Below are 14,082 nucleotides of genomic sequence, written 5' to 3'. Positions count from 1 at the left end.
GGTTGTCACACAGCAAGAGGAGGCTGGCAGATCCTAGAGAGCAACAAGCTAACCCACAGGTAACCTATAAAGTTGACAGGAAAGAAAACACCTAGGATCCCTCCTCCAAAAACAGGAAGTGCTTGTTAGACAAAACTGGGAAAGCCAATATTAAAAACAAAGATGCAATCAGAAGGCTAATACCACCCTGTGACACCAACAGTCTAACAGCTAAATGGAGAATCCAGGGAAGGGAACCCAGTTAACCCTCTGTATGGTCCTAGCCGTACACTATTAGGGTGTGGCTACAGAACTCATGAATAGCCCTGCCAAAACGCTCATGAAATTGCTTTAAAGCACACCTGCTTCACTGCCCTGAATTCCAACAAACACGCTTTTATATAACTCTGTGTGACTACCAGAGTTCACAAACACAAGGATGGCTACAATGTGGCCACATAATACAATTCTTAGGGAATCACTGTATATGTGATTCCTGGTTGAGAGAAGTGTCAGTAAATGACAGGAGATTGTATTACCTAAAATATTCTGTTTTCATCAGCATCAACAACTATAAAAACAACAAATAAACCAGAGGAGACAAGCAAACACAAAGTTGTTACCAATACATAGACAGGAAAAAAAGGAAAGAAACTAGAACATCTGACATTCTAGTCATCCAGATTTCAAGTTTAGTAGACCGAAAACATTCAAACTATGCTCAATGAATTGGGGAAAAAAAGTTGAGAAGTAAAACTTCTCTGCAAAGCAATTCTCATCAAATAGAAATACTTAATTGGTATTGTGATAAGGAGATAAAAATCATGCAAAAGAGCAAATGAAATTCTGGAGTTAAAAATTACATTAATCAAATTCACTAACTGGGCTTAATAGCAGAGGCAGGCAGGAAATAATCACTGGATCTGAATAGAGAATAATAGAGACATGAATCATAAAAGCTAAGAAAAGACTGAAGAAAATAGCAGGAGTACTGAGTCTCCAAGAAGTAGGCAGCTTGTGTGACATGGGCCAGAGAGGTGGGGAGAGAGAAACAGTTTTTCAAAGCAGCATTTATAAGAGGCCTGTTTAAAAGATACTTTTGTGCCAGGTCCAGTGGTTTACACCTATAATCCTAGCTACTCAGGAAGCTGAGATCTGAGGATCAAAATTCAAAGCCAGCCTGGGGCACGAATGTACATGAGACTCTTATTTCCAATTAACCATCAGAAAACGGGAAGTGGGGCTGTGGCTCAAGGGGTAGGGTGGTAGCCTTGAGCTGAAGAGCCCAGGGACAGCGCCCAGGCCCAGAGTCCAAGACCCACAACTGATTCCTCTCCCCCACCCTCCTCCCCCCCAAAAGGTATTTTTGCTGGGCCTGTGAATAGTATCTGCATTCTCTGACCTGAGCTATTCTCTGCAGACAAACCAGCCCTCAGTCATAAACAGCAAAAACTAGAGACTACCGGCCAATCCTACAGATGCAAACACTGAGCTATGGTCAACTAGGCCACAATACCACTAAAATGCTGTCTTCCTATGGCCGCCATGGAATAAATCTTCTGCCCTTCACCAGCTCTCTTTATTTGGCATATGGTAGTCACAAATGGCCAGATCTAACATGGGACTCCTGAAGTTTGGGCCTGAGCTCTAAGATCTTGATTTTATGATGTCTGGTGGAAAAATGCTAGTCTGTACTCATGACGTACACAGAGCAGTGTAAGCGTGAGGAGAGTCACCAGATACAGAAATGTTAAATGTGGGGACACAAAGAAAAATTCCAAAGGTAGTAAGTAAGGAAAACGGTGCTCCATTAATGCACCAAAACAATGGAGGCCAGCAGGAGGTAAGTGGCAAGAAGCAGTGCCTAAGGGAACGCCTGTCAATCTGGAATTTGAGGGCAAGAACTTCTTTGGAAAATGAAGGTATCTCCAGATTAAAAGAAAAAAGTTACTTTGAGGGAATTTGTTACTAGTGGACCCATTTAGAAACACTAAAGACATACTTCAGGTTGAAATAACTCTAAGTAGTAATTGAAAATCATATTTTTAAAGTCCCAGTACAGATAAATATGCAGTTACCAGCAACAGTATAAATGCATATTCTTTTTTCTTCGGATTAAAACTGACCTTTTGGATTGATTGGTAACTTAAAAAAATGTTTTTGTTATCTTTAAGCAGTTTCTGATTGATTGGTAACTTTTTTTTTGGGGGGGGGGGTCGGTCGTGGGACTTAAACTCTGGGCCTGGGCTTTGTCCCTGATCTCTTCAGCTCAAGGTTACCGCTCTACCCCTTGAGCCACAGCACCACTTCCTGATTGGTAACTTTTTAAAAAAATGTTTTTGTTATCTTTAAGCTGTTTCTGAGTACAATGTGTCTTGGTCCATGTTGGCCCTTTGAATATTCTCACTCAAAACGTCCAACCCACCCACCCTTCCCCTCACTTTTCTTCATTTTGCAGAATATTCATTCATTGTTTCGAAACACAGGCTTCACCCACTTCTCTTCATTGATCTAAAACCATTCCCTAACCCCAGGCTTCCTTTTCAAGTATTTATTTTCAGGTGTTTATTATGTCGACCTCTGATTAGCCTTTCTAAAGAATTACACTATGTTCTTCCCAGATTCTACCCTATTTCAGTTAATACATTTGTGCATGCTTACAAACTACCTAATGTATTTACACATGTACTTATAAGCTTATTCTAGCTTCTACATAAGAGAGAAAATATATAATCTTTGTATCTCTAGGCCTGACTTAGTTCAGTTAATGTAAGACTTCTATATAACTATGCCTTTGGCCTATGACACAGAAATCAGAAGGGCAAGTAGGAATGGGGCTGAGGTGCAGAAGAAAAATAACTGACATCAGACGATGATTTGAATTCAGAGAAAACCAAACAGAACCAAACAGATATTTGCATCATAATGATGATAAAATATTTACTCTAAACTCATTACTGACACTTTTTAAAGGATATAAATTACATAATAAAACACATTATAACATACAATAGTAAATTATATAATGTATAATTTTATATTTTATAATGCAATTTATATATTATTTTGTTATATATTTATACTTTATATATTTATTATATTACATGTTTTATATTACTATGTATAAAACATATTAAATATTATATATTTAACTATAATAACTATAGTTGGGCTTGTAACATATAGATGTTATGTAACAGCAACACCACTAAAAAGGAGGAAAAGGAACAGACTGTAGCAAAAGAACCCTTTTTAATCTTATCAAATCATCTCAGTTTTTTGATAACTGAAAAAATGTTACAAACTCTACAGCAACCACTAAGAAAATGATTTGAAAACAAAGCAAAGGCATTATCAAAGAATTTTTAAAATTCACCTTACTAAACATTCACTTAATTTAAAAGGAAGTGTAAAGTAGAAACCAAAGGACAAAGCCAACTGAGATATATAAAAGAAGCAAAATTCTAGACACAAATCCAACTATCAACAATGTCAATATCAGGACATGAACCAAACAACTCAATAAAAAGGCCATAGGGATATATTTAAAAGGTCCAAATCTATACTGTCTATCAGAGGCACAATTTGGAATCAAAGATGGCAACAGACAGAAGATTAAAGAACTTAAATCTCTCAGCACTTCTAAAATAAGTGCTATTTGACACTACTTTAAAATTATGTGTTTAAATGGAGTCAAGGGTTGTGCAAAGAGGGGTCAGGTCATGTATATTAAAAGCATAGCAAGCTGATCTGGGTGAAGCAAATTCTCACCCAGGCAAGAGATACATGGGAACAGAGGCTGCTGGGAATACACTTTCCAACAAGGCACTGTTTCTAAAGGTACTAATTCTGCCTCACACAACGCAGAGATGTAGCCTAATGAGCAGAAATAAAACACAGACTTCTTTATACTGATTTATGTAGATTTAGTGCAGAGGAGAAGGCAGAAAGACAAGAAGGCAGGAAGGCAGGAAGGCACGCAGGCAGGCAGGAAGGAAGGAAGGAAGGAAGAAAGGAGGGAAGGAAGGAAGGAGGGAAGGAAGGGAAGAAGGCAGGCAGGAAGGCAGGCTTCACAAAAACATTTCCTTCTAATGAGGTCAAGAAATTTAAAACTAGGACAATAAATTCATAAAATAATAGCTGTAGAGGAAACTGAATGATTTCAGAATAATTAGATTCAATTTACCAAGTGAAAAGTTAGCAGATAAGGAAATTGGATGAAGAAAGAAGTGTCCCACTTGGCAGACCTCTGTCAATAGTACCACCTAATTGAGGGGAGTGGTAAGGAAGGGAAAGGACAAGAGGGAGGGGAACAGGAACACAGAAAAGTGAAGGGTATGTAGTAGGAAGTCTCTGTTTTTGTGTAAGTTATATGCTTAATCCACTTACCTCAATTCCTATTTCAAATCCCCCACCAAGCCCAGCTATTCCGATGGCTGAAGGTGCAGACCATTCTGATAAAACAAACAAGTAAAAACTTATTGCAGCATTTAATGTTCCTAACATATGAATATAGGAAGGAAAAACTTGATTTCTTTTAAAAGTAATGAGACTCACATGTTTTTCCTATAAATTAAAATTATTTGTAGTCTTTTAAAAGCTGGAGATATTTGACAGATATTAAATATTCTGCATGCATGACTCAAATTCACAGACTCATACTTTCTAAGGCTTCCCTAACTACACGCACAATACCAGACGATTAGTTTTCTGGGCACTAAACATTTGATCATTTTGATTACTGGTGTACACACATATATATGTATATATGTTTATCAAAAGAAAACCTTATTTCCACACACACATATATATATATATATATATATACGTATATATTTTTTTATAATTTAGCTGTAGTACTAGTCTTTGGTTGCAATTTTATCACAGAATTAAGGAGGATTCACAAGTTCATTAAAATCACTTCTATGAGTAGCATGACATTAAACTGTGCAGCTATTTAATTTTCTCATGTCAAAAACTTTTTGGCTCCTTTTGTGCCTAGTAGAAAAATAGGAGTTAGGCTAAAAACTCAAGATCATAAAATTCTAATAGGATAAATTTCTTTACATTCATAAACTAAACACAAGAATTCATTTGTCATAATATAGTATATTTTAAGGCTGCTATGTACTTACTTTTCCTGATATAGAAACTGTTATGTAAAACAAGACTAAAAAAAGTATTTTTAATTTGGTAGAGGAAGGCAGAGTCTAATAATGTTTATTCTATCCCAATAATGCCGTTCTTCTCCTCTCCTTTCTTTTTCCTGCTGGTGCATGTGAACGCATGCTATAAGGTAAGTGTTGCTTGACACATCAAAAACTGGCCTGCTTGGAGGTGCTGTGACTACAGAAATCAGTAATCCCCAAGTTAGTTTTTATTTCCTGTGCTGGGAATGGCGTGGCTTAAGGTCTCTCCTTTGGGTTTAGGAACTTGCCTTGCCCTACTTGGACAGCTTTTATACTACTTAGTAGAGTGTATAGGAGGATGGGGAAAATAGTTTTTGAAACTAATAGGAAAGTATAAACAGAAACAATCCTGTCAGAGAGACTGAAGGGCGCAGACTTCAGGGCTTAACTGCAGACACCCATCTCCTCTGACAAGGATCCCAACCTCCCTGCCCTCCCTGAGGGTGCATATGGCTTTGTTTGGTTTCACTGCTGGGATGGTTTTTCATGAATATTTGGTCAATGCTTAATAAAAAAAAAGAAAAGCATCAACTTTTATAACTCTCTAAAGAGCTGACTTTCTATGTATAAACTCTCATATTTTAAAATGTATATATTTTAAAACTTACGACAAATAATTGATTTAATAAGCTGAGCTATTTTGAATGCATGTTTATTTTATATGACAGGTCTGCAGAGGGAAGACATTTGGTGAATATGATATAGGAGACACAATGTGCCTCAATGATTAGAGCCAACATTGAGCTATGAAAATTATGAAAATAGGGCTGTAAAGCCAGTAGAAATTCCCATCTGCTATGGGGACACAGTGGTAGGAAATACCAAATCCAATGAATTCATACCTTAAGAATATGTGTTCACCAAAACCTCTATTTATTGTCTGTAAGTATAAGTTATTTATAATGAAAAAGCTATAGTTGAACAATGTTTCTTCTTATGTGACAGAACAGCAAATGTCAAATTATACCTAAGGGGGGAAGGAAGATGGCGCCGAGACAATAGGGATGCTGCCTAGCTCTCTCTCACAAAAAGAGAGAACGAGGGAGTCCCACGAGCCAACTACCTTAAGAAATCCACAACAACAAACTCAAAAAGCAATGGAGAAGGACTCAAACCGGAAAAGAAATCCAGATAAAGCTTACATCCAACTTTCTCAAAGAATTCGGAACGCGAGGACCCCTCCCCCACCTCTCGCTGCCGGATCCAACCCATGAAAGCCGCGGAAAGCCGCGAAAAGCCTTGAAAAGTGGCAGCTGGCACCGGCTCCAAGCCGCGAAAAGCGGCGGCAGTGGAGGGCGCCAGGCCGGGAGCCCAACTGCTGCAGAAACCAGCACAGAACCGGGCCAGCGAACGGCGGAAGCAGCGGAACCCAGACGCAGAACCAGAACAGCAAGCAGCGGAACCCAGATGCAGAACACAGGTGGCGGCAGAGACCCGAGGGGAGTGAAAGACTCCCCACCACCGTGGAGCACCCGCAGACGGATGCAGAGGCGTGAGTAATACAGCGCGTCCCCAAACACATCGGGAAAGTAGAGCGGGTGCCAAGCAATAGAACTTAACTCAGACCCCTCCACCCAGCCCGAGAAAGACTGGCGGGAGCAGGGGGGCAAGGAATTTAGAATCCTGTCCCTTCCCTCAACAGCCCCCTCCCTCAGGCCATTGACTGGAGATTGACAGGCGGGCTACCTAAGACCCAGCATCCCACCAAGGGAGGCGGGGCTGTCCCAACTCCCACTGGCCCAAGGGGCTCAACCCCCAGCCCTCTGACTGGAGACTGACAAGCGGGCGGACCCTAAGACTCAGCACCCCACCAGGGGAGGCGGAGCTGTCCCAGCTCCCACCTGCCCACCAGGCTCCTCTCCCAGGCCACTGGATCTGGAGAGTGGAGGGCGCTGGGACCCTGCCTTACAACAGCTGGTAGGGGGTGCGGGAAAATAGGAGCCAGCATCTGCCCCCCCCTCAATTCTTGAGCTGGGCATCCTCCAGCTGGGAATCCTGAGCAAGACAGCACCGAGGGGCCCCCCACAGTCACAGACTCTGACAAAGCAGTGGAAACACAGCTGGGATCTGAAGGGCCCACCAGCAGCCAAGCTCCCCTTCTGAGAATCAAAAAGGCGCAGTTCCGCCCTTGGAGCACACATCCTCAGCTGGGCCCCGCCCCCAGGAACAGAAGGGTCTCCTGCTGGTCCTGCTGAGAGCCCCTGAAACTCTCAATCCCCAGACCCTTGGCTTGGGGCCACCCCTGGAAGCAGCACAGGAAAACGTCTGCCAACCGCGCTCAGACAGAAGCTTGCAGATACAGCCCATGGTCCACTGTGAGACCACTGTTTGGGCTAAGAGCTAGTCGTGCAGCAACACATAAGTTTTATTCTAATACTTTCCAAACTTTGTACTCAAATACGCTACCTACTTACCAACTTAGGTCAGTAATCCTTACGCTATACCTTTTCTTCATTACTACAATATTCTTACACTCCTACGTTAATCCTCTTGTACCTCCCCTGACCTCTCTCATTCTATTTTTCTATCTCTGGACCTCTGTTCGTCTTTCAACCCTTATACTGCATGGATCTACACTTGATGGCTGTTGAGCAATACTGTATATCTAGGTGTTTAATTATTCTCTAGGCTCAGAGGGACTTAAAGACAATAGAGATTGGATTGAGAGGCTTATTGTTTTGGATATAAATCGCTTATCAGTGGATGTATTAGACTGGTCGGTAACTGCACAAAAAGAAAGAGTGATAACACCAATCAAAACTTGTGAACATCTAGTGTCTGCCAGCTACAGAGGTCTAGGTTGGTTATATCTGAAAAACTATAATCGTGTTTAGTATTAATCTTGCTCCCATTTTCAAATGGGCAGAACAAGAAACTCAAGAAAAATGTCAAATCAAGAAACAACATCCCCCTCCCAATGTAAACAGACAATGGAACAGTCACCGGCAAACCTAGAGGAGAGTCTTCCAAGTGCTACACAAATGCAATTGATAAACATCATTAATGAAAAATGTGAAAATATAAAGAAAGAGATAAGGGAGGAACCATAGCTGAACAAGAGGAAACCATAAACAAGGTGATAAGTGAAAAGGAAGAAGCCATAAAGGAGGCCATAATAAAGGTTTTTCAAAGAAAGATGGATGAATTCATAGAATCCACAAATAAAAAGATTACCGAACTCCAGCAAATGTTTAAAGAAAATAAAGCTACTGAGCTAACCACTCAAATGGAAATCAAGGAGCTAAAGAAATCCATACATGATCTAAAAGAAGAGATGCAAGGCATCAAAAATGAGCAATTAGAAGCAAGGGAGATGAAAAATAAAGTAGATAGCTTTGATAGCAGGTTAGACAATGCAGAGGAGAGAATTTCCAGGGCTGAAGATAATTTAGTTATTATAGAGAAAGAACAGAAAATGAGTCAATCCAAATCTAGGAAAAATGAGAGAGCGCTTCAGGAGGTCCAAGACACAATTAGGAAGCCTAATTTAAGGCTAATTGGTATTGAGGAGGGCCTGGAGAAAGAGGTCAATGGTATTGGAAATATACTTCAGGGAATCATCTCAGAGAATTGCCCAAATATCCAGAAGGGCAGGCCCATCCAGATACAAGAAGCTTTTAGAACCCCAAACAGACCTGACCAGAAAAGAACATCCCACCGCCACATCGTAATCTGAACTGGATCAATAGAAACCAAAGAAAGGATCCTAAAGGCAGCCAGGGAAAAGGGATCAGTAACCTATAAAGGAAAACCAATCAGAATAACCCCAGATTTCTCAGCAGAGACCATGCAAGCAAGAAGTAACTGGAAGCATATATGTCATGCCCTTAAGTCAAATAACTACCAATCAAGAATACTGTACCCAGCTAAGCTCTCATTCATAACTGAGGGAAAAATAAAAACATTCCATTCCAGGGAAAAGCTGCAACAATATGTCGCAACAAAACCAACACTACAGAGAATTCTCAAAGAGGTTCTATACATATAAAACCAAAATAAATGCAATATAGGGAAAGAAATGGCACCTAAACAGCATACCATCTAAGGACCACAAGAACTGTCAAGACACAGGCCCTAATAAAAGCTTTTAAAAATGGTAGGAACTAATAAATATCTCTCAATCCTAACTCTCAATATCAATGGACTTAACTCTCCAATTAAACGGCATAGGCTGTCTAGTTGGATCAAAAAGCAAGAGGCATCGTTCTGCTGCCTTCAAGAGACACATCTTACCCCAAAAAACAATCATCTTTTGAAAGTGAGAGGCTGGAATAAACTCTATCAAGCTAACGGCCCCCATAAACAGGCTGGAGTTGCCATCCTCATATCAGATAAAATAGACTTCAAACTAAAATTAGTAAAAAAAGACAAAGAAGGTTACTACATACTACTAAAGGGATCTTTCCTCCAGGAAGACATAACGATCCTAAATATGTACACACCCAATCCCGGAGCTCCGAACTTCATCAAGCAAACTTTACTTACACTGAAACCATACATAGATCGAAATACAGTCATTGTCGGTGACTTTAACACACCACTCTCACCTATGGACAGATCAACAAGGCAAAAACTCAACAGAGAAACCTTAGAACTGAATAACTATATAGACCAACTATATCTAACAGACATCTGCAGAATATTCCACCCAGCAACAACACAATATACGTTTTTCTCAGCAGCACATGGAACATTTTCCAACATAGATCACATCTTAGGCCATAAAACAAACCTGGTCAGATTCAGAAACACTGAAATTATTCCATGCACACTCTCAGACCACAAAGGCATCAAATTGGAACTGAACACACATCTCCACCAACGAAAACCCTGTAACTCATGGAGACTGAACAACACATTGTTGAATCACCAATGGGTCATCGAAGAGATCAGAACAGAAATCCAACAGTTTATGAAATTTAATAGTAAGGAGCACACAAAATACCAACTCCTTTGGGACACAGCAAAGGCAGTACTCAGAGGAAAATTTATAGCGCTGAGTGCCTACAACAACAAGTTGGAAAAATTGCAAACCAACAAGTTAATGTCTCACCTTAAGCTCCTGGAAAAACAGCAACAAACCAACCCTAATCCCAGTAGAAGAAAGCAAATTATTAAAAATCAAAGCAGAATTAAATGAATTGGAATCCAAAAAAACTATAGAAAGAATCAACAAAACAAGGAGTTGGTTCTTTGAAAGAATTAACAAAATTGACAAGCCCTTAGCAAATCTTACCAAAAAAAGAAGAGAGCATATCGAAATAAACAAAATCACAGATGAAAATGATAATATCACGACAGAAATGACCAAGATCCAGAATATCATGAGGGAATACTTCTCAAACCTTTACGCCAACAAATTTGAGAATCTAGATGAAATGGATGAATTCCTAGCCAATATTAACATACCCACACTGAACCAAGAAGAACTAAGCCAACTCAACAGGCCTATTTCAAGCTCTGAAATAGAAATGGCAATTAGAGAACTTCCACCTAAGAAAAGCCCAGGGCCAGATGGATTCACAGCTGAATTCTATAAGGTCTTCAAAGCAGAGCTCACACCAATACTCCTCAAGCTCTTCAACGAAATTGAAAATGAAGGTTCTTTACCAAACTCATTCTATGAAGCCAGTATAACCCTCATCCCCAAACCAGACAGAGATTCATCAAAGAAAGAGAATTATAGACCTATCTCTTTGATGAACATCGATGCAAAACTTCTCAACAAAATACTGGCCAACCGTCTACAACAACTCATCAAAAAAATTATACACTATGATCAAACTGGATTCATCACGGGGAGGCAAAGCTGGTTCAACATACATAAATCAATTAATATAATTCAACACATCAACAGGAGCAAGGACAAAAATCACATGATTGTCTCAATAGACGCGGAAAAGGCATTTGACAAGATCCAACACCCTTTTATGTTAAAAGCTCTGGAGAAACTAGGAATCCATGGAACATTCCTGAATGTAATAAGGGCTGTGTATGAGAAACCCACTGCTAGTATTACACTTAATGGTGAAAATCTAAAGCCATTCCCTCTAAAATCAGGAACGAGACAAGGATGCCCACTCTCTCCACTCCTCTTTAACATAGTACTAGAATTCCTAGCCAGTGCAATAAGGCAAGAAGCAAGCATAAAGGGGATCCAAGTAGGGAAAGAGGAAATAAAACTATCCCTCTTTGCAGATGACATGATTCTGTATTTAAAGAATCCTATAGACTCTACTCCCAAGCTCCTTGAGCTGATTCAAAACTTTGGAAGAGTAGCAGGCTCTAAAATCAACCCTCAAAAATCAACTGCCTACCTTTATGCCAACAGTGAGAGGAATGAGGCAATAATCAGGAAAGCAACTCCTTTCACAATAGCCTCAAAGAAAATAAAGTACCTAGGAATTAGCTTAACTAAGAATGTAAAGGACCTTTTTGACGAAAACTTTAAAATCCTAAAAAAGGAAATTAAAGCAGAACTAAGGAAATGGAAAAACCTCCCATGCTCCTGGATTGGAAGAATCAACATTGTGAAAATGACAATCTTGCCAAGAGCTATCTACAAATTCAACGCAATACCCATCAATATCCCAATGGCATTCTTTAAAGAAATAGAAGAGGCAATTCAAAATTTCATATGGAATAATAAAAGACCCCGTATAGCAAAAACACTTCTTAGCAGAAAGAACAGCGCCGGAGGAATTTCAATTCCAAACTTTAGACTCTATTACAGAGCTATAATTATCAAAACAGCTTGGTACTGGCACAAGAACAGGCCTGACGACCAATGGAATAGAACTGAGGACCAGATATTAAACCACAGACCTATGGCCACCTAATCTTTGACAAGGGAGCCAAAAAAATAGAATGGAAGAAAGACAGCCTCTTCAACAAGTTGTGCTGGCAGAACTGGTTAAGCACATGCAGAAAACTAAAGTTGGATCCTTCTTTGTCACCTTGCACTAGAATTAACTGCAAATGGATCAAAGACCTCGAGGTAAAAGCCGACACACTGAAAACTTTACAGGAAGGAATAGGAGATACACTAGGCCTCCTTGGCACAGGTCGAAACTTTCTTAATAAGGACCAAGAATCACAACAAATCAGAGAAAGGCTGGATAAGTGGGACTGCATTAAACTTCAGAGCTTCTGTATGGCAAAGGACATAGCTAGTAAATTAAGTAGGAAGCCTACAGAGTGGGAGAAGATCTTCACCAACCAAACAACAGACAAAGGCCTCATATCTAAAATATATCAACAACTCAAAAAATTGAATCACTCCAAAACTAATCTCCAAAGTAACAACCATCCCATTAAAAAATGGGCCAAAGACTTAAAGAGAGTCTTCTCTGAAGAAGAAACAAAAATGGCCTATAGACACATGAAGAAATGCTCAACATCTCTCGTCACAAAAGAAATGCAAATCAAAACAACTCTAAGATTCCACCTCACTCCAGTTAGAATGGCCAGGATCAGGAAAACGAATAATAACAGATGCTGGAGGGGATGTGGCCAGGAGGGATCACTACTACACTTTTGGTGGGAGTGCAAACTCGTTCAACCACTATGAAAAGCAGTATGGCAGTGCCTCAAAAGGCTAAACATAGAACTCCCCTATGACCCAGCAATTCCACTAATTGGCATTTACCCAACCATCCAGAAACAAGGGCATACTAAATCCACTAGCACTACAATGTTCATTGCAGCACTATTCACCATAGCAAAGATATGGAACCAACCTAGATGTCCCTCAGTTGATGAGTGGATCAACAAGATGTGGTATTTGTACACAATGGAATTCTATGCTGCTGTCAGAAAGAATGACATCGCCCCATTTGTTAGGAAATGGACAGACTTAGAAAAAATCATATAAAGTGAAGTAAGCCAGACTCAAAGGAACTTAGTCTCAATGGTTTCCCTCATTCATCATAATCAGTAGAAACCTTGGGCTCTACTACCAGAGATCTGCAATAGAGCAAAATCTTGATACATAAGGCCATACAGTATGAAGCTAATTGAAAGGACCTCCAGGATATAGAAACAAAAAGCCATATAATGAATGATTGTTGTCCTTAATGTACTATGTTGTCTCTCATCTCCTTTGCTGTCCCTTGGTTATCTCATATTGTTATAGTATCTCACTTTGTTATCTGATATATTGAATTTATTTGTATTTGGTTATTTGAAATTTGATAGGGAAGGGGGGAAAACCAAGACGGGTGTGGGGTGTGGAGGGGGAGGGAAATGGGTACCAAGACATGTGAAAGGATATCAATGTATGTGAATTAATGCACCTTCTATCTGGCAAATATCATGTAACCCTTTTACTAATTACAATAAAAAAAATGAGAAAAAAAAATCTCAGCCACCTAAGGATCTAGGATTATAGGTGCAATCCACCATGTTTGGCTTTACTGCCTTGGAAAAACAGATATTTTTAAATTGTTTTAATTAGCTATGGCTCACTGTTTGAATTATAACTATGTAAATATTATTCACACCTGAACTGTTTCATTTATTATGACTGCATTTTCTTTCCATATAGTTCTTGGTCTTTTCAAGTGTCACTCCAATAGTTATTAAAAATGTTTTTTTACCTGTTATTGATTCCTATCCAAATTATTGCTTGAAACTATAACTTTTTCTTGGAAGCATTTGTTATTGAATTTCCTGTTCTCCTACTCTATAATCTGAGTTAGCTCATTTTTCATCATAGTTGCTATTCTATGATGATAATATCCACTGTTTAAGTGGGGTCTCCATTTCGTGACTTTGCTGCATTCTTTTTTCTTGGTATGGGAGGTGGACCAATGGCCTTCACGCAGCTGCCCAAAGCCCCAAGCCCGGGATCTACACATGCCACTCTGAATGACAAAAGGGATTTTGCAGACATGAAGGGAAGATTATTCTGGAT

General features: G+C 39.6%; 1 protein-coding gene across 3 annotated transcripts in view; it reads right to left on the bottom strand.

Annotated features, from left to right (window-relative positions):
• Positions 1-14,082, bottom strand: part of Sh3yl1 (SH3 and SYLF domain containing 1) — a 44,846-nt gene that overhangs the window by 16,566 nt on the left and 14,198 nt on the right. For all 3 annotated transcript variants that reach the window (XM_090336227.1, XM_090336228.1, XM_090336229.1), the window contains one exon: positions 4,369-4,433. In XM_090336227.1, coding sequence (XP_090192353.1) covers positions 4,369-4,433 — 65 coding nt within the window. The remainder of the gene's footprint in view (positions 1-4,368; positions 4,434-14,082) is intronic.

Source organism: Megascapheus bottae, chromosome 7 (genome assembly GCF_031878675.1).
Source record: "Megascapheus bottae isolate mThoBot1 chromosome 7, mThoBot2.hap1, whole genome shotgun sequence".
In the NCBI taxonomy this organism is placed as follows: domain Eukaryota; kingdom Metazoa; phylum Chordata; class Mammalia; order Rodentia; family Geomyidae; genus Megascapheus; species Megascapheus bottae.
This window is presented reverse-complemented; position numbering and strand designations above follow the sequence as displayed.